At 38.6% G+C, this 21,383-nt stretch overlaps 1 protein-coding gene across 23 annotated transcripts in view; it reads right to left on the minus strand.

The window, feature by feature from the left end:
• The window catches only part of Neb (nebulin), a 205,500-nt gene that overhangs the window by 178,832 nt on the left and 5,285 nt on the right, over positions 1 to 21,383 (minus strand). For all 23 annotated transcript variants that reach the window (XM_063259068.1, XM_063259067.1, XM_063259083.1 and 20 more), the window contains exons 5-16: positions 20,118 to 20,321; positions 18,253 to 18,360; positions 17,650 to 17,754; positions 16,911 to 17,015; positions 16,133 to 16,237; positions 11,148 to 11,252; positions 4,915 to 5,019; positions 4,077 to 4,184; positions 2,151 to 2,267; positions 462 to 566; positions 257 to 364; positions 56 to 160 (exon numbers count right to left, since the gene is read on the minus strand). In XM_063259068.1, coding sequence (XP_063115138.1) covers positions 56 to 160; positions 257 to 364; positions 462 to 566; positions 2,151 to 2,267; positions 4,077 to 4,184; positions 4,915 to 5,019; positions 11,148 to 11,252; positions 16,133 to 16,237; positions 16,911 to 17,015; positions 17,650 to 17,754; positions 18,253 to 18,360; positions 20,118 to 20,321 — 1,380 coding nt within the window. The remainder of the gene's footprint in view (positions 1 to 55; positions 161 to 256; positions 365 to 461; positions 567 to 2,150; positions 2,268 to 4,076; positions 4,185 to 4,914; positions 5,020 to 11,147; positions 11,253 to 16,132; positions 16,238 to 16,910; positions 17,016 to 17,649; positions 17,755 to 18,252; positions 18,361 to 20,117; positions 20,322 to 21,383) is intronic.

Genomic DNA, 21,383 nt, shown 5'->3' on the forward strand with positions numbered 1-21,383 from the left:
CATATCCTGACATTACAGAGAGCAGTAACATTTGAAGTTATTAGCACAGACTTACGTCTTTACACTGATCTAGTTTCTTGATTGCTTCATACTCCTGAGTTATGGTCTGAGGGAAGAAGCCTTTGCCTCTGTCCTCTTCATATTCTGCTTTGTAGTTTTTCTATGAGGAGAAACAAATCCAATGTATGGATGCAACCATTTTGCTCATGCCCCCAAATCTGTTATTCCAGAAGTCAAAAATTGTCTCAGAACTTACGTCACTGTTTTGAGCTGAGACTTTCATGCAGTGTGAATGATACGGATCCTCAAAACTGCCTACATAGTGTCCTAAAATATTCTTTAAGTAGGAATCTTTATATTTGGTCTGAAAGACAGAACATATTTTACTTATTGCATGACTAAATTATTTATTAAATGACAATCTATTTTTTAACAGAAAGGGTAATGGCAGGACTGCTTACATCACTACTGAAGTTGTGCAAAACTGTATCAAGCTTAAATTTGGGGGTCTCGCAGTAATTTATGCTCTTTGCCTTTGTCTTTTCATAGTTTTCCTTGTATAATTTCTGTAAAGAAGAAAAATCAGTTAAAGTAGATTCCTGTCACTCCCACACTGATTAGAACAGTTGTATTTTTCCAACACTAAACAAAAGAAAAAAGATATTACCTGTCAGCTGTCTTAAAAACTGACAATCATTCATAGCATGTCACCAATCATGAGCCTTTTTTGTAACAATTATTATAAAGTGTAAGCATTGAACATTTTCAAGAATTTAAAACAAAAAAACAATCCGCCACTTCTGACCAAGCCCTTCACTGAAAATATCTCCTGTATTTCTCAGTTGTTTTGCTCTTTCTTTTTTTTTTTGTCTTTTTCCTTTTTATCGGTACCGGGGATCGAACTCACGAGCAGGCACTTATGCTGCTGAGCTAAATCCCCAGCCCCATTTACTTCCCTCACTAGTGAGGACACAGCCAATAGGAAAGTCTTGAGAAATAGCAAGTTGTTTAATTAAAAAGTAAAATATGAAACAATGAATGTAAGTTGAAAAATACACAGTTGCTCTTCTACCTTGTACCTTGTACTTTGTTCATTATACAAATGATTTCCCTTAAAAATAAGGTCTCTATGAGAATTCAAACCATGAATCATGGCTAACTCTTCTTCTCTGATAAGACTTATCTTTAGCTTGAACAGGAATCAATTATTGGTTTTGGTTTTATGTGTACAGCTGAGAAAACAGATCATTGTCACTTTTTCAAGTTGAGTTTCCCAAATTTAGATGATTCTATTCATTTTCAAGTTTCTAATCCTGTTTTTGCCAACAAAGTAGATTAGAACCTGGGCAAAGCAGAAGTGCTTTGCACTGATTTCCCAGCAGAGCTATTTAGTCAGATCCATTTCCACCTGCTGACGGGCCACATCAACCAGCCAGCTCCCAAATCAAATGCATACATATCCTATGGTGCTGACTTAATTCCAGGGTAAACAAGAAAAGATAACTCACTCAGAGAGCCAAGAGGTCCTCAACCATTAAGAAAGTTTAATACAATCTAACCAAAAAGAAAACATTGAAATGATCATATATTCAGTCTATGTGCATATACATATATATATGTATATGTATATATATATATATGGGTTTATATGGGCTTATTTGTATTGAGACATTAGTCGTTTAATACCAGGCTAAGGCTTATTTACCTAATCTATTTTGCATCTAATTGCTTATTCAGGAACTTAGCCATTCCACAAGTGAGAGGTAGAAATTCCTGTGACACTTCAGGGAGCCATCTTTTAAGTTCTGCGTTTGCAAATGATATTTTCGGGGGCTAAGAGCTGTATTTGATCCCCTGTTTTGGTCAAAGTCATAGCACATATACCCTGTGCTCTTTGACCACACAAAGGCCTAGCTATCCAGAGCTTATAAATAGATAGGCTTTTCCCGCCCATGGGACTAAAGCCACAAGCCCGGAAAATCATAGGCAGAGGCTTCTGCTTTCCTATGCTGACAAAGCTCCAATGACTATTCCAGGACCATAAAATATCTGAAAAATTGTACATGCATGTAGTCATTATAGAAGGAGGAAAACTTCATCTCTCTTAAAGTTAAGATTTCGAAAACACTTTTTGAGAAGCATATACTCACATCACTCAGGACATTTCCTGCAGCCTTCAGCTGCCTGAGTAGTGGGTTCTCTGAGGCAGGAAGTACATTATAATCTGCTTTTCCTTTATTTTTTTCATAATCTTCTTTGTATTTTACCTGTAAGATGAAACAAAGTGATACTGTACCTCCACAGGTTATTTTTGTCCTCATCTACATTATGAATATTATGACATAGCTCCACAAATCAATTTTCTCTGTAGGAAGATGGCAGCTTGACATTTCATGAGCAAATACTCATAGTAACTCAGTAGCAGCAACAGAGACATTTGCATAAATTTCCAAGATACATTTTCTTCTCATTCATTTGGGCACTGACAAAAATCTACATGGAGTTGATTATGTGCCTGACTCTGGGACAGACAGAATAAAGAATAACACATGGCTCCTGCCCTCTGAGAAAGAGACATAAACAATAGGAGAGGAAAAGATGCACAAATAATGGTAGCACATCACGTCCCAGGGGCCTGTGCTATAGAACTTTCACCCAGCTTTTAAAGTCCTGTTGCCTGTCTGCCAACACGCATTTAAAGGAAAGAAACTAGAAGCATCATCAACCTAGCCTTTAAGTCTCACCTGCACCTGTGTGTTAAACATGCACATAGTTAATGTGTGAGCAGGAAGAGGAGGGAGGAGGTGGGCTGGGATGAAGGTGGTGCCTTCACCTTGTTCTTCTCTGCTCCCCGCTGCCCTTTTAATTCCAGCAAGGGCAGAAGCAGTAAGTGGAGGAGGGTCAGGACCAAGCCCTTATCAGGAAAGTGTCCACAGGGAATAAATAAGAAACTGATAGTGGTTCTGACCATGATTCCTAATCAAAGCCATTTGCTCAGACAGTATAATCATAAAAATTGGAGGAATCCTAGTTGGTTACCAACATTTAACAACTTCAGACAACAGTCAGTCAACTTAGTATCCACAGATAGCAGATACACAGCTGAAATTCACATACTCCAACACCCTGCACACTGCCAGGGTCTCTAATATACACGTATTCTCCAGAAACTTTCCTATAGTCAATTAACCACTTGACATTTCTCCTTGAATGTCTAGAAGGAATCTCAAATCTCACATGTCTAAAGATGAGTTCTTATTTCACCTCCAAGAAAAATACCTGCTCCTTCTATAGGCTTCCTATATCAAAGAGAGAAACCTCATATATCTGAGTGCCAAAACCTCTATTTTATATCCAATTTGTTAGGAAATCTGGTTGACTCTATTTTCAAAATTCTTCTCATCATCTGTCCTGCTACCTCCAGGTCTGAACATCAACTGTCTTGCACCTGGATATTATAATAGCTTTCTAAGGGATATAATCTTCCTGCCTTCTCTCCTCTGATAAAGCCAAGGGTCTTGCAAAGCCAAGAATTAGAACTAAATGTGCTTGATTCCAAGGTTATGTTCTTCATAGGAACCATCTCATTTTGGAATGCCTTGAAGTCAGATTGCTTATCAAAGCCATTCTATAGAGCATAGACATTTTTGTTTGCTATCAGGATTTTTAAGAATCAGTGGGGAGTACAAAAAAAATGATAGCATTGAGTATGGGGGCATGTATTTTCTTATAAGGCATCTTTCATCTGTCTTGGCAGGAGAAGCCATGCTAGCCTAGATTACAGTCTTTCTACTTCTCCATAGCAAAGGGCCCTTTACTCCATGAAATACTGTAGATGATAATTAGGGGTTGTTATACTCAATCATGACCAAAAAACAATCTAAGTAGCCTATTATAATTCCAAAGTACTTTTGTTGTTCTTGTTGTTTTCATTTTACTCTTCCTCAAATGTCTAAGATCTACTGGTCTCAACTGAAACCAATTTCCCTTCCTTTTTTCATTGTATATAAAAATCAGAGTTTCCAGCAATTCACTCCACTAAAACCATCAAAATCAATGGGACAATTTCCTTGTACCTTGCTAGCTGCCACTCCAGCTTTTTTATTCATCTTATATTCTGGTGTTTCAGTCTGCATGAAGTAGATCTGGTCTTTCATGTTCTCAAAATCTTCCTGATATTTTCTCTGTAAGATAGTAAACACAGTGGAGAACTGTTGTGGAAACAAACTGCAAGGATTTGAGAGCACACTGGGCATTTGGAGAAGATATCAAAGCCACCCTTGCTGAATTAGGCAGAGCAGACTAAAATTAGAGATTATGGTACCATTGCAAAAATTACTAGGAATTTAACAGAGATTTGGAAACATTAAATAGGTTGGAGGCACAATTAAAAAGCCTTCCTTGACCACTAGGAAAGAGCTTTTGAAATCCAGGAGCAGGAAAGTAAGAGAAAAAGAAAAAGTATAATTAGGTTTCTGATTTCCAGTGAAAAGATACTAGCTATGTAAATCAATTTTACAAATGTACAAATTGGGTCTCTAGGCAAATAACACTTTAAAAAGATGTACTTTAACTCTCACTAATGTAATCAAATAAGAGGCTGTCATCAGGTTGCTCCTGTGAAATTTAGGTCAAAACATTAAAAATTGGTCAAAATAATATTCTTCAAAAAGAAAGAAGCTTTTTGAAATTTTTAAAATTTTTTTATTTTTTGGTACCAGGGATTGAACCCATGACCTCACACTTGTCAGGCAGGGGCTTATGCTGCTAAGCTAAATCCCCAGCCTGAAAAAAAATTTTTTAATAAGTATTCTGTACCAAGCTTCTTGCCCCCAGAAGAGGGGACTCAAGTGTTCTGAGTAACTGGAGTCAGAAAGCAAAGAGGCCCCCTCCCAGGACATGCTTTCCACTCACTGTGCTGATGTTGTCAGCATTCATTCTGGCAGTTGCAATTTCAAAGCAAGGTGTCTCACTCCATTTGCCTTTGACTTTATTTTCATAGTCTTCTTTGTATTTTTGCTAGGAAAGAAAAATAAAAACCAAGATAAGCAAACTCTAGGACTTGACCATTAAGAGAATAAATTGAGTGACAGTGATTAACTTTCTAAATACCTTAACCAGGTTGTTCTGAGGTCCTTAATAAATATCTTCAAGAAAACTTTCAGCGCAGTGTCAGTTAACACAACCAGAAAGTTGAGTAAGGGGGATAGAAAACAGGGAGAACACTAACTCCCCCTCCTTTAATGAGTTTGGGAACTTAGTAAATTCAGAACTTGAAAATGTTCCCAAATGTTGGAGGAAAGAGAGTCAGAATTCATCCTCTACAATTTACAGTTACAATAAAATCTATCAACCCAATATTTCCAGGCCAAACAAACTTAGCCACTAATTATTAAACTTTAACAAAACTCCTAGCTACCCAGAAGCAATAACCACAGAAAAATTCAGAACGCAGGCTAATGACTAAAACTTCCTCATTCACACTTAAAAGGAATTTAATACATAATGCAGTAATTCAAAAATTGACCCCTGCTCCATCTTAACCTCAAACACTACTCCACCTGACTCTCGAGCCAAGAGCTCCCTGGAAAGGGATATCTTTGTCATTTTCATATCCTTTCAATCTAACACAAATTGCAGTACACATCTATGCATCTCATAGACGGTTATTCCACTGCCCTAAATTGAACCAAAACTATAATATGAACCATGAACTAAGATTGTTGAAACAGAGTTAACCCAGCCAACCCCAAACCCAGGTCCGTCAGCCATATCTAGAGGTGGTTAGAGCCATTCCTCTCTGAGCCCTGGATTGTGCTAAAGACATAGCCAGCGGGTCAGGTTGCTTGTGTGGCTAACCTTCCACCACACCCTTCAAGGAAAACAAAAGCAGCTTTCCACATACCTTTAACAAAACAGTACCAAGAGTAAGTGATATGCAGAGCCAGTAAACTTGCATTAAAGGAAGCACAGACTTCTCCCAAATGCTCCATTACCTTTCTTCTCAAAAAGGTTAATATGGTAATTAATAGAGAGTGTTTTTGTTGTTGTCATTGTTTGTTTTTGTTTGAGAGAATCTAGCTAAGTGCAGACTGACCTCAATTCTCTAAATAGCTCAGGCTGATTTTGAGCTGTCGATCCTATCTCTGCCTCCTGAATGCTGAGATTACAGTCATGTGTCAACTCGCCCAGTGTGCCTAGGATCCATAGCCATTAATTTGAGAGACTGGGCCGTGGGTGCAAGAGTCCAACCCCAAGTCTTGACTCCAAGTCCTAATTCCACATTATGAAAGATCTGACTTAGTCTCTCTAAGCTTCAGATTTCTCAACCACGTGTGCAAGGAGCCATTTACACAGAGGGCTACTGCAAAGGTTAAGTCAGATCCTACACTGAAGAGGGTTTTGTATCTCCACAGTACTACACAAATACACATTATAGTAATCATAATAACAGCTATCACATAACAAAGTAAGAAACTCCAGAGGAAAGAAAATTGAAAAAGAATTTATTGGAAATCTTTACTGAGATTAATGTTTGCATTATGTTGCCAATTGATTTAACTTCCCACCTCTTTTGAAACTTTAAAGAATTAGAGTCAAGAGAATTGATTTTTGGATTTACTAAAAGTACCTTTAGGAGTGTTTTTAATCTTTCAAAGGACAAGACCTCTTCAAGAATCTGAGAAAGCTGTGAAATCTCCACAGACACTTACAATCCCAGAGATTCTTAATGTACACATAGCTCAGGATAAGAGCTCCTAATCTCTGATTTTTTTTGGTAGGGATACTTCCCTTCCCCCTGCTTTCTGTCAGAGAAAAAATTCTAGGATTAAAAAGGGTAAATCAAGCTGGATACATGCCAAAGATGGAATACAGATATCTTTGCAATATATGTAACTTAAAATTGTAAAGCATCAGAGGTTCTTAATGAGGGCCAAAACTTGGCCTATTACTAAGAAACAGTTTTGTATATATATATATATATAGGTTGATTAAGGAAAACTGAGATATATTCTCACAGTGAGGGACAGATAACTGATTTTTACAAGGTATCAAACAAAATGTAAAATAAAGTATAAGGTCATCTAGGCCCATCTCTTCTTACCCTTTATAAACCAAAACTTCTTGTTTTCCCCATCTCATAGCTGAAATAGTCAGGGTAGAGATGGATTGTTTGTAGTCCACCCCTCAGTACCCCCAAATCTGGGAAGATTCTCACTACATGGGAGAAGACTGAAGCTTGTTAGCTCCTGAGAAAGTTATGATCATCACCTTCACTGGCAGGCAGGAGAGAAGCTGAAAGGGCAGAGCTCTGTCACTGCAGGACTAATATAAGAGGGAGCCCCACAACTTACTTGCTGCTCAACACAAGAATTTCCCCCACCACTAGTCTCCCATTGTGCTGGAGTTGAAATTAACCAATGAAAACTCAAAGGAAAGAATTCTTATAACTTTCTCTAGGATTGTTTGTTTAAAAGAAGAAGGCATGTTAGGTTCACTACACTCTTTGGAATACTTTCTGTGGATAAGAAGTTGCCCACATGTCCACAGATGCAGGAAAACTGATTTCCCCAAACCATAGTTGTTCCTTTTCAGAAATCAACTAAGGGTACTTCACTGGGCTGATGTTAAGCATTCAAATGTTTTGCTTCAACACATGACTTCATTTCCTACTTTCCACATCTGCATTTAAAGGTTTATGTGGGTATCAGCTGGACAGGAATACAAAGCTAGTTAGTTAATCACCTCTGTCTCCTCCTGTGAGTATTAAAACTTGGGACTTCTGATGGCCCCATTCATAGTTACGTTTTCAGATGGGGGTAGAAGGGATCCCAACTGATATTTTTATCATCTACAGTGGGCCCAGAGATGCCTTCCCAACTCAATCAGATTTCTTCTGATGAAATCAACAGGAGGCTTCCTAATTGTACATGATACTTCCATGGTTTCAGAAGATCAGAGCTTCATTTTGTAAAACAACATATCCCTGAAAGACTTTGTTTTATCAACTGCATATTCCAGCCTGAAATCTTATTTTTCCTCTTACTGTGCTTCTAGAGGGAAGCAGAGCAGCAGGTGTGGAGAAACTAAGGGAATTTCTCTGTGCTACACTCGGAGTCTTTCAGCTTTCAGCTGATCCTGCGGTGCCTTGCTTTCTTACCTAAAACACCTGCTGTTATGAACAACTCTGTCCATCTATGTTAGAGCTACCTAAAACACCTGCTGTTATGAACAACTCTGTCCATCTATGTTAGAGCTACAGAATGCACCTGAAACTGCTTGCTTGTAGCTAATGACTTTGGCCAAAGACAAAGGTAAAATAAATTATTCTGGCAAGTACAGTAGTGAAGGCTGGACGACAGAAAACATTAATATAGTCACTGGAGATATGGGCTCCTTCCCATCTGAACTGGGAACAGCAAGATCTTTAAAGGTTAGATCTGGGAGACATTGTTCGGCAAGGATATATGCTAAGAGTTTAAATGTACAAGATGTTTACCTATTTTGGACAGAAAGAGTATCCAATAATGCTGGAATATGGGCCAACATAGATTGATAGTGGAAAAGGCTTCAAAATAAGAGAAGAGAGTGGCACAGACAAGTTACCCTTGGTGGGCATATTCCTCTCTTGTTGGATGGCTGGTTGTTGAACAGGCTGAGCCAAGCTTAAGCATTACTTTCCAACATGTCTATTATTTTGGATACACAATAGTTGTTAGGAACTTGGAAATCTGGGTAAGACTAGGATGAATTATGTCACTGTGGCCAAATCCAGTGACCTTCATCCACAGTCACTCTTCTGTTAGCTCACATTATTCTTCCACCATGGCAAACCCAAGTATGACAATGAGTCAAAGCACCCGACACTGTCTTCTTATCCAACTACAGTAGCATAGTCCAACAGACATGAAATGCAAGCCACTGTAGTAGTCACATTTTTAGTACAAAAAGGAACAGATAGGAAATTGCATAATTATTTTACTTAAGCTAGTAGATTCAAATGATTATCATTCCAACATACAAGCAATGTAAACATAATAAATTAACTAATTCATATAGGACCCTGTATTATTTAATGAATTTGTGTCCTACCCTCAATTCATATGTTGAAAATTATAAACTCAGTGCAACACTATTTAGACGTAGAGCTTTGGGGTGTAATTCATTTTTGGTGAGGTCATGAGAGTGGGGTTCCCATGGTGGGACTAATATCTTTATTAGAAGAGTAAGATAGGTCAGAGCTCTTACTCTGGCTGCACCTTGGGAGGGCACAGCAAGAAGGTGGTTGTCTGTGAGCCAGGAAGAACCACCCCTCCTCAGGTACTGAATACAATACTTGATCTTGGATTTCCAGTCCCCAGAGGAGTGAGGAATGACTGTCTGCTGTTTAAGCCACCTTGTGAGCATTATTTTCTTATAAAAGCTGAGTCGACTTATGCTTGGTCTCCACCAGTCACTTTCAAGTGCTTAATAGTCACATTCAGTCGGTGGCTGCTCTACTGAAAGGCAGGCACTCATCTAGCTGCAAGCCTAAGCTGGTTGAGAGAACAATTATGGAAGTTTGAAAGGGATTATTTTAAACTCACTTTGAGTTTCCCACACTGCACAACTAAAAACGAACAAAAAAAATTCCTTACTAAGATTCCTTTTTATTTCTAAACGACCACTTGAAAACTCTTCTAAAAAGATAAATTGTCCTCCCCAATCTTATTTTCACTCTCAAGACTTTCAGTAACCACTTCTTTAGGCATGATTCTCAAATTAATCTCTGCTTAGCCTGGTGGAAAACGGTGATATTCCTATTAGTGAAATTTCACTATTCTTGCTAGATCCTTTATCCAAACAGTCCCTGGTTACATAGCTAAGTAATCTGAAAACTCAGACACCGAGAAACATTACTAAATAGATTTCATTTTTCTTCTTTCACCTCTACTAAAGAAATAACTTTCACCCAAAAAAATACTTCAGATAGAATTTGTGTGTGTGTGTGTGTGTGTGTGTGTGTGTGTGAGAGAGAGAGAGAGAGAGAGAGAGAGACAGAGAGAGAGACAGAGAGAGAGAGAGAGAGAGAGAGAGAGAGAGAGAGACAGGTACTCACTATGTAGTTTTAGAATAGCTCATTTTGTAGCCCAAACTGGCCTCAGACTCCTGTCTATCTTCCTGCCTCAGCCTCCCAAGCACTGGGATTACTTAATGCACCACCTCACCTAATCCTTAAAATAGAAATCTTAAAATTACATCAAAATTCAAGTAGAAAACCAAACAGACTCAGCTCCACAGAAGACAAAGAAAGGTATTAGAAGTAACAGTGCTCCAGGAGAAAGTGACCTGATGTGGATCCATGTAAAACAGGACTTTAGCACAGGCTTATTCATTAGCTGAACATCTGTCTCTCTGCATTCCTCGTCAGGGCTGCATTCCTCAGAGCTCACTGATCAGCCTAAATATAGCCAGACTAAGCTGTTTGCTAGGACCTCAAAAGTTATTAAATCCACTGCCCACTGCTTTCAACTAAGCTATGTCTGAGAGCCCACTCACGCATTCATATTTGCCCACATCTGACGGCATAAGTCTACACAGGGTCTTCACAGTGAATTAAAGTAGAGCCTCCATGGCAGGGAGTGGTTACTTAGTTACTCTGTTAGTATCACTCTCATAAGTAAAAATAATCAAGTCATGTTAGAACACAGACTCTATTTTTATGAGGTGACTTTGACATTTAAAAGCTATTGAGGCCCTGGGATGTAGCTCAGTGGCACAGCGCCTGCCTGGCAAGTGCAAAGTCCTGAGTTTGATTCCTGATATAATTTTTTTTTTTTGGTCTTTTTCGTTTTTATCGATACCAGGGCTCGAACTCACGACTGCCTGCTTGCAAGGCAGGCGCTTATCCCGCTGAGCTACACCCCCAGCCCCATCCTGATACAATTAAAAAAAAAAAACTATTGAATCATTAAGCTAGATAAACTTTTTTTTTTTTTTTTGCATAGTTAATGCTGGTGATGGATACACTGCTTTAGCATTCTGGGGTTATATGCAAAATCCTATTGTATTTCATCTTCAAGTTCACCTCTATTTTCTTTCCTTAATGACTGAAATTAGTAAGCAGACTGTTCAAAAGAGACAGTGTCCCTGTTCTATTTACTTACCTTGCTGACTTGATTGGTTACTTTCTTGGCAAATTCTATATCTGGAGGATCAGCCAGAGGTGTGAATTGAGATTGCTGCTCAGCATGACCTTTCTTGTAGGCAACCTGACAAAATTTAAAAAAGATAATTATATTATTTATTATGTTCCATTTGTTGGCATTTTCTAACCTTTGCTTAAATTCTTAAACATTAGTGTGCCGTGTTTCCATAACCTGTCGTTCTGGATGTTACATGCACTTGCTTGCAGTATTGTTGGTTATTCCTGTATCTTTCAGATTTCTCTCTCCTCTAGACCTGTTGGCCCTAGATCTGTTTCCTTCCACTCATTTTCATGCCGTGGTTTGTAATTGCAACTTTCTTTTAAGCAGCTACCTCTCAACCTCTTGCCTTTTATTCATATCCACTTAACCAACCTCTCGTTTTGAATAATTCAATCACATCATAATGTCGAGGGCTACAGAAGAAAAATCACGCACATGTGTGAATGAGATGATAACAATGTGATTCATAGGGGTAAGGAGAGGAACACAGATAGTGGAACGGAGGAGAGAGCCTTTGAACTCCAGCATGAACTCCATGTGCCTACCCAGGACTAACTTCTTTAACTTGCTTGGGTTTCTGGGCCTAGCACCCTATGATTTTATGGTATCCAATGATTGCTTTTGTCTTCATTGAAGGTTGAACAACCCTTCGGTGTGTCTGGTTAGCCCCAGCCCCAGTCTAAAATCCCAACACTACCCTGAGTTCTCCAATCAAGTCCATTTCCTTCCTAGCTTCCTAACCCACCCCTGCCACTCACACTCCCTAGCCTGACTCTGAGGAGCAGAAAGAACCCCTCCCAGGGCCTGGCTCGTGCTCTGCACCCTCCCTTCCTTGCTAGGCCTGTGGGTCATCCCTTCTCCTTCCCCTAGCTTCCATCTCTCTTTTACCATGGACTTCTTCCTTTCCACCTAGAAAAGGCTTCTGTCACTAAAAATACATGCAGCGCCCATGACTCACACAGCCCCCTCACTACAACTCTTTCAGATTCTTTCCCCACCAGTCTTAAACACTGCTTCCAACTATTCATAGATCCCAATACACAATCAGTCCTTAAGTTCCTCAGGGCCTCGTGCATGCTGCTCCTTCACTCCAGAATATTCCAGCTCCCCCTCTCTCTGCCCTCCAGGAACCTCTCTCTGCACCTCCCTATGTCTCCTCAGTCCTCTCTGACTCCTGAGGCAGATGCGATGCCCTCATCTTAGGGTCTCTTGAATGAGGCCCTTCTCTCCTTTACGGAGGTTGTCAGGTGACACCGTCACTATGGTGTACCCATTCCTTCTTGGTCTATGAGATCTAGGATGGCAGAGTGAAGTCCTCTTCTTGTGGCCTGCATTGTGCCTGAGTAAAAGGAAGGTTTAGTCACTGATTTCTGAATAGAAGGCCTACAGACTAATGCCCTGAGGGGAGGTCTGAAGGGCAGGCTTCCGCTCCCAGCTCATCTACCACTCGGCTATCACTTCTATAGATTATTTTTCTTCTGCATGCAGAATTCTTACTTATTAAAAAAAAAAAGGAGTTAGATAATTGTGTATTTCAGCCAATTCTATTCCTTATCCTAATAATATCTACCTACTGCATATAACAAAAGTTTTCATGAATATCAAATCAAGTGGGATACGAAAGATAGTTTCAAAATATGTAAATTCTACAGCTAAACTTCCTTGTTTTAGGCAAGAGCAAGTGGAATTTTCCATGGCTGGCTAAGTCCTTAGGGAGAAGACAACACTTAAACAGGAGAAATGCTGATCAAGTATGACATCCTGTCAAGAAGTTTCAGAGAAGTCAGCTCTACAAGTCCTTATTTCTCAGGAACTTTATTCTGAATTCTGTCTAGTTAGATTCTCCCTCCCCCGATAAGGACTCTTGCTAAGTTACTCAGGCTGGGCTCAAATTTGTGGTCCTCCTGCTTCAGCCTCCCACAGAGCTGGAGTTACAGGCATGTGTCACAATGACAGGCTCTGTCTATTTAGAATTCTGCAATCTAGGTCAGCTTGAAAAATGCCATAGCGTCTGCGAACTTTCATGTCTATTTAGAAAACATGATAAGTAGAGTTAAGAGGGACACAAGAAGAAGGGAGAGGCAAAGAAGCTTAAATGCAAGCCCTATCTCAAAATATAACAGCACGTTCTGTGCACAATGGCTTGTCTAGGGCATTGTGCCCAAAAATTGCAGAAATTCACAGTGCTGACAATAGTATTAATAGCCTTGTTGGTAAACTGATACTTAGTGCATGCTAGGGTCTACACTAGAAATAAAAGCTATATCCTAACTGCCAAGTAGACATGGGTAATATTTTACTTCATTCTTGTGTATTCGCCTTCATTACATCCTCTGTTGTGATATCTCCGAGATTTAGCCAGTTTCAGTTGTTGAAAGTCCTTACACCAGAGGGCTGTGGCAGTAATTCTTCATTTGTGTTTTATGGCTAAAGGGAAATCCCAGGAGATTAAGTGTCCTTTGGAAACCTCCCCGAGGCTTACATGACATGGCATTTCCTGGTTCCTCCTCAGCTTCTCAGTTGTCCTCTTATTCTTTCGCCGGCAGCTTTCCAGATATCTTACATGTGGGCATCCTCCAACACTCTGTCCTTGATTGTGCACTCTTCCGCCGCCTCATACATTTTGTGTCTTCAGCTACTGCTTTTGTTCTGATGACTTTTAAGTATTAAGTTCTTGTCCTGGTCTCACATCTAAGCAATAGTACTAAATTTCTAGTCTATTCTTGGGATGCCTTCAGCTACTCCTTCCATTACCTCTAGTCCATTTCTTTCTCCATTGGTGCATCTCTATCAGCGGTTCCCTTCTGCACTCAGACCATCTGTCTACGGTCATAAACTCACCTATGACTACTTTCTCTCCTTTGTCTCCACTACCCAGTGTAATTACCACTCATTAATGCTTACTATCTTCAGATTCCTTCCCCCCACCATCTCTCTGACCTATTTATAGTACTAAAACAGACCTCTGCAAATTAGCATGATTTCCAGTTTTTCCAAGTCTTAATTCACCACACTGTACTGAGACAAAATGTCTCCAGGTTCATTTTTATCATATCGTTTTTCTCCCCAGAATCTTATGGTCTTCTTAATGCTTACCGTATCATGTCAAAGAGATTTGGTCTGATTTTTAAGGTCCTGTTGCAAGCAAGCTCATAAATTCCCTCCAAACAAAACTCTGCATCATTCGCTTCAGAACCATGCTGTCCCCGTCCTTTGGTCTAATCACTCCCTCAGCTTGACGTGCCTTTCCTCTTCACTATTCCTCGACTTGATCACCACCTCCACTGGCCTCTCTGAGTACCTATGTGAACCCTTTCTCATAACAAGTTTTTAGAATGATGTGTTTTGATTTAATTTTTTGGTTGGTATTTAACAGTTTCATCTTATAAGCTTGATTATAAATTCTCAAGAGAAATCATGAAAACTTCTGGTAACACTTTTCTATCGTGCCAAATGTCCATGCATCATACTTTCAGTAAGTAACTATTATTTAATGAAGACTTCACAATAGCACTGTGAATTCATGACATACAGAACCAAAAAACCAATCTTAAAAGACAAGCAGAAGGTACTCACATACTAAAATTATATCATGTACTAAATGACTCCAAAATTTTGCTATGCTTTATTTCCTAATGCGATCTATCAAAGGGTAAAAGTTTATCTGTGCTACATTCTAACAAATCATATGGAAAGTGAGGCAGAAAACATGTACACTAAGTTTAAAAGTGGTGTGAAATGAGACGCAATAAAAATTTGACCTCAAACGTTGGAGACACCATAAACTGGTACATACAGCTTCAGGTAAGAATCCACTGGGAATGAATTTCAGTAAGTCTAAATTGTCTTGTTATTAAGTCTGTGTTGAGTATAAGTCAAATAACATGTTGTTTTATAATACAATGGCCTGCTAAAGACCAGCAGTAGACTCTAGATTTTCAATATGGTTTTCAGAAAATCCAGTGATCAAGAAATAATGTCTTTAAACAAGAGGACTAGTGCTGGGGATATAACTCAGCAGTGCAGCGCCTGCCTGGCAAACATGAGGTTTCAAGTTCAATTCCCAGTACTAGGGGAGAGGGACAAGAACACTGAACAAGGGCTCTAAATGGAATTCTCTATTGGTTTCATTTCAATGCTGAGGACTATCAAGTTTTTCAAGTTCTTTTGAAACATAACATTGTATTCTAGAATATTCAAATTCTGACATGTGGGACTACTTGTCTCTGCAAACATGACTTACCCTCTACACACATCACTGCCAAGATGTGTTTAGAGGATAAGTCTATCTTTTTATGGGGTAACTACACAAAGATATTCAACAAGTATATCCATTAAGTCCCCACACAGAAAAAAAGACACACTATAGTTCAGCCTTGATGATTATTAACAAAGCAAAACCCCTCAACAACACTGTTTACTCAATAAATTTGCAAAGATGATGGTGATTTTAAGAGGTGTTTACAAAATGCCACTCCAGGCCAGGGATTTAGTTCAGCAGTATAAGCACCTGCTTGGCAAGCACAAGATCGTGAGTTCAATCCCCAGTACCAAAAAAAAAAGAAAAGAAAAGAAAGAAAGAAAGAAAAAGCATTGTCACAGAATGACTTCAACCAGAGCCAAGGGGAAAGAATGATGCATGTTCTAATGGAAAGAACACTGATCTTGCTATCACCAATCTGGGCTCTGCCACTATCTATGAGGGCTTACACACAGTTTCCTGACCCTTAAGAAGGAAAGATTGAACTGTTATGTCTAATACACAGCATAAATCATAGCTAATATAAATTTAAATAAGATTATAAATTATGATTCTGGATGTGCTCCTCTGCAATAATGACATTTTGTCTTTGTAACAGAAGTTCAGTGAACATCTGCAGAGGATGAACCCAAATTCCCCTGACTCCACACATCCCAAATGGTGCCAACTGCACCTCACTTACATCGCTGAGAGCTTTCTGGGCCTGGGCGACCCTCCTCAGTTCTGGGCTATCATTATATGGGTAAAACAAAGTTTTGTCAGCATCCCAGTCTTCAGTGTACAGTTTCTAAATCAGAAAAGAATGAAAGTTATGAGAAAATGAGATCACACTTACATGAAATTCATTGTTCTAAACTTATTCATTAAAGGTTTAAGGAATCAAAGGCAAGGGGAGAGCAAATGAGAATGAAATTCACAGAGAACAGCCCCCTTTCCAGCCAATCCAAGACATTCGTATTAATGGTGTGTCCTGATAGGCCTGGTTTGGGGACAGATGTGCCTCATTTTGTTTCATCCCGTCCCTTCGACTTTAACTGCCTACTGCAATAAGTGTGAACACAAGTGTAAGGGCCCAGCAGGCATTTCGTCTAGTTTGTGCCACAAAATAAGTCTCTCTCTAAAAAAAATTGATAGCCAGAGATATCCAAAGTATACCACAGGTTCTACAGAAAAATCTAGAACATTACTTTGTTGACATCTTAACTCTCTAAGGAGCAGGTTCCCACAAGCTGCTCAGATTCTCGAAGGAACTCTGTCCCTCAGCCCAAAAACTGTCCTTGAGAGAAGTTCAGGCTGACTCTTCGGCAAGCCCACTCCTGTGGTCACACATGCCTCAAAGCTACTCACAAAAAAGACTGGGAAACTATATTTCAAATTGTTGGGAGTTTATCAGGGATTGCTCTGAAGCTGTGGTTGGCTGACACAGGAAGCTGGGCATGTTAGGGAGCAGAGGCTCTTACCTTACTGAACAGGGCTGTGTTCTTAATGGCCTGGACGAGTTCAGGGGCATCAGGGGGAAGCAGGTACTTATCCTTGGTGTCTTCCCAGTTCTGCTTGTATAAAACCTAGACGGGAAGAGCAAAAGACCCATAGTAGACAGAAAAACTAGAGAACAGAAGGAGAATAGCCAAGGCGCCTCTCACATGGGCTGCCCATAGATTACCAGGAAAATGTTGACCACATTAAAGCTACTTTACCTATATTAATAGGCTTTTCTTGAAATTCTAATTTTTTTTAGTGACTCGGGATTCTGGTTCTTTATAGGTTCTTTTCAAAGTTTACAACCAATCACTGACTCAGTTTGGTAGCCAGACAGGTTTCTTTTAGCTTGAGTGGCATTTGAAAATGTTTTCTAGTTAGCTGCCTGTATTTGAAATTTGGAAATTTCTCATGAAAATTTAAAGCTCTAGATTTTTAAAAGATAAGGAGACTATGACAGTGTGACTGCATTTAGGGCAGCGATCCCCTGGTGCAGAGTTGCAGCTGACCCTTTGGGCAAGTTATGGCATTTTTAATCCAGCTAGCCCTTCTGTGGGCTGCTTCAGTCATCTGTGGAGCCCCCTTAATGGATATTGACACTCAGTTCACCTTCTCTGTGGGACTAGTGAGCAGGATGAGATCTGTCCTTTTCTCCTTTAAGACACAGCAGAGATAACACGGTGAGACACGACTACCCCAGCAACCCATGCATCATCTCACCTTGCTGACTTGCTGCGACACTTTCTTTGCATGTTCAATATCTTTTGCCTTTTCGTCCACATGACAGATAGTTTTAGCGACATCACCATCCATTCGATACTTAACCTGCGGAAATGATGCAAGATTAGAGTTCTTGACAAGCATGAACATGTGAGTATGTTAAAGAATATCATGTAAATAAAGCACATTAGCCGGCTGGCCCTGTCTGCATCACAAAGCAGAGCTCTGCATTTTAGCTGGGGCACTATGATCATAAAAAAGCCACAAAACACAGGCCTCCACTCTGCCTGCTTCCCTGGTCAGAGCTCTAGCCTGCTGCTTCTCGGCCTGAGCCTGCTTCAGTGTGGAGGGCCACAGTGAATTAAAGTTTCAATCCCATAGTCTCCTCTTAAGCTAACTGCTAAACCAAGCTTTTAGAAATAAAGTTTTAAAAAAAATTTCTGGGTTCATTTTTTTTTCTGGGTTTATATTTACAGGAACATGACCTATGATCTCTGCTTTCTCTACCCCTTATTCTTGCCACATGTATTTAGAGCCCTCAGTTGCCAGTGGTAGGCATATTTTTGAAATGTCTTTCTTCTTTATTATAGCAATGCAACCCACCTCACTGAGTTGATCTTGTACTTTCTTGATTCTGCGAAGTTCTGGAGTATCAGCTGTGCTGGCATATGGCTGTCCTTTGGCTTTCTCATAGTTCTCCTTGTATTTGTTCTAAAAAGCATGTTAGATATTAGCCTAGAGTCTAATAAAATAGCAGCAGAAATTTCAAACACCATACTCATCCCAATATGACTTTTTATAACAATTACTAGTTATAACAGCTTTCATTTTGTCCCAGACCCTCTCAGCAAAAACTAAAATAGATCTGTTAATTGCTCTTCCTAAATATGATTGGATCTTGGAGCCAATGGAAAAAATTTTTTTACAGAGTATTGTCTTGGAAATGTCCTAAAATGATTGTATTTTTGTTGTTGTTGTTGCATGCCCATTAAAAAAGCTTGGACTTCAATTATTTTAGAAAATAAATACAGAAAATGAGTGAAATCTGAAAAGATTTTATTGTTAATAAAATGCAAAAATATTCAATACAGAAATTGTAGCTGAACCTCAGTGTTTTTGAATAGCTGAAACGCCAGCTGAATTAATGGAAAGCCTAAATTATGGACTACTTTGTAAAAGAATGCAATTTTACTATTTCTACTAACTATAAAATGAAGTCTTGTTTAGCAATAATATATATAATTGTCACTATTAAGGCTTCAAAGAATACTCTTGATAGAGTGATCAACATTTTAAATTATATTATTGGTTAAGTTGCTAACCACTTTTAAAAACTTTTAGAATTTTGCCAACATTCTTTTCATAAAATCAGAAATTCTAAATTCATAGCATCTGAATTTACAAAATTTTATGGCAATACGTTAACAAATAATTTTCTATCTTTGCTGAATACCATGGTGATTTTTTTAAAGGCAAAAAAGTTTTGTTTTTTAAAAACCTGTGTTAGGTCATCTATAGTCTCCAGGAGTTAACATTTAACCTAAAGTGAGTAGTTATCGGCCCTCCTCAGCAGGATGCACTTACCATGAACTTTAGTCTTGTACACCCCAATGATCCCTGAGCTACATTTCATTTTTTTAAGTCCTCAGAGAATGTGCAGTCAAGTTGCCTAGTGAGCTTCAGTCCACCATGAAAAATCAACAAATTAGATCAATTGAAAGGGGTCTAAATTCACCACCAGTCAATGTAAGCGGTAGGACCATTTGCAGGAATGTAAGGACCAGAGACCACCAAGCACAATATTTCTCAGCCTGGGCTACACATGAGAATCATTTTGGCAGCTTTTAAAAATCCTTCTGCACTGCCTTGAGCCTTGGACCAATTAAACCAGAATGACCTGAACATCTGTAATTTTAAAACTCCTAGGTGATTCCACTGTGTAACCATGGTTGTAAAAACCACATGATTCTAGAGTATACAACTATTCTGATTCTCAATTTCAGATCAGTTCTTAGTCTCATCTTGATTTTCCAAACTATAAATTTTTTTCCCTATATATCTCTTAAAGACCATTCTATATATTGGTAGCTATTCTGTTTTAAAAGCTATTCCACTCAGACATAGCTTAAATATGTGGTTTTTTTAGCTTCTATGAACGATTTCAGTTAAATTTATATTTATGATTTCATTATTCCAGATTGGCTGATCATGATTAAACATCAGTAAATGTTTTATAATTGGCTTTTTGCATATTTTGCAGGAATAATTTTAATCAGAATGTTTGCCCTGAGGCAGCTTTGGTACAACTGGATTACATAAAATGAAAAGTTGAGAGTCACAAGAAAAGAGCTTGTGTTTCTGCCAGGTGAGTTTTTGCTTCATTCAAGGTCATGAAACAAAAATCTATCCAGGATCCCGAACAGTAGCTTCTTAATAGTAAAACCAGCTTGCAAGGGTTTGAAACTTACTGCGCTAAATAGATTCTGCATTTTCTGACTGTGTTCAATGTAAGGGGTCATGAACTTGGAAGAGTCCACCTTCTTTCGGACGACCCTCTTCCTCTCCACTGGCTTTGCCGGTTCTGGCTGTGCCGGTGATGTTTGGTAAGTTTCTGATTGGTCATAGCCGGGTATTGTCCTTGTAGTCGTAGTTTCAATGACTTTTGTTATTGTCTGAAAAATTGACATAAAATTCCACACTGTCGTAAGAGTGAAAACACTGATATAACTGGTATATTTGTCTAACTTCAAGTCAGCTTTACATTCCTGGTGTTAATCTGAATATCTAAGACAGGATAAGGCAGGAAGGAACACTTTCTGTCCACATGAAGGCACATTGTATTATATGCTGATGTACAAATGCTGATCGCAACATTGCCTTCAAGTTGCATTTGCATAAAGACACTCAATTTCTTTAAGGAAATGTAAAAATCAGAAGTAAAATATTCTTAAACATTTGAAAATTTTAAATTGTCTCAATAAGGTACAAAGCAAAAGATTAAGACAACCAAATAAAGTTTAAACTCTTGACTTTAGCATTAACTTTTAATTGAATAAGAAGAAAATTGAGTGCATTTCTTGTCTGCAGTTAGGCATTATTCTCTATATTATGAGAAAAAGAATAATAAACTTGTAAAAAATGGTTCATATCAATATTATAAGTGGTTACCATTCTTTCTCTTAGCTTAGTCAAGTAGTTAATGAGATGAACGGGAATGGCATTTACACTCAGAAATGCTTAGCTATAAGAATAATGCTGATAACATACTTCGGTAGTTATTTTCACAACAGACCTATCTATGTAGTAGGTAGGAAATTACTGTTTCTTACAACACGCTATAATGGAAAAAAAAAAACTATGACTCAACAACTGAATCTAGTCCAAGATTTAAAATGGGTAAGAAAAGAAGATAAGCACCCAAGTCATCAGTCCATCTCATAATATCATTTCCTTCACAGAAAATATCATTTATACCAATTATAGTATATATGTTACTGAAGCAAGCACTCATCTGTACCAAAGGAAGAATCTTATTTCTCTTTCAACTATGAAAAGAGAAACATAACAAAGAAATTGTACATCTATTAAAATTGCCCTTTGTGTTGTCAGATCATTGCTAATTGAATGCTTTTCACACATTACTACTAACGCATGGCTGACCATGAGAAACCAACCAATTTACAGCATTTATTGATATTAGTCTTGTTTTTTGGTTTATTTTGTTTATTTTTTCT

This window comes from Cavia porcellus, unplaced genomic scaffold, assembly GCF_034190915.1.
Source record: "Cavia porcellus strain 051 isolate PalLab524CR breed Dunkin Hartley unplaced genomic scaffold, mCavPor4.1 scaffold_12, whole genome shotgun sequence".
NCBI lineage: Eukaryota > Metazoa > Chordata > Mammalia > Rodentia > Caviidae > Cavia > Cavia porcellus.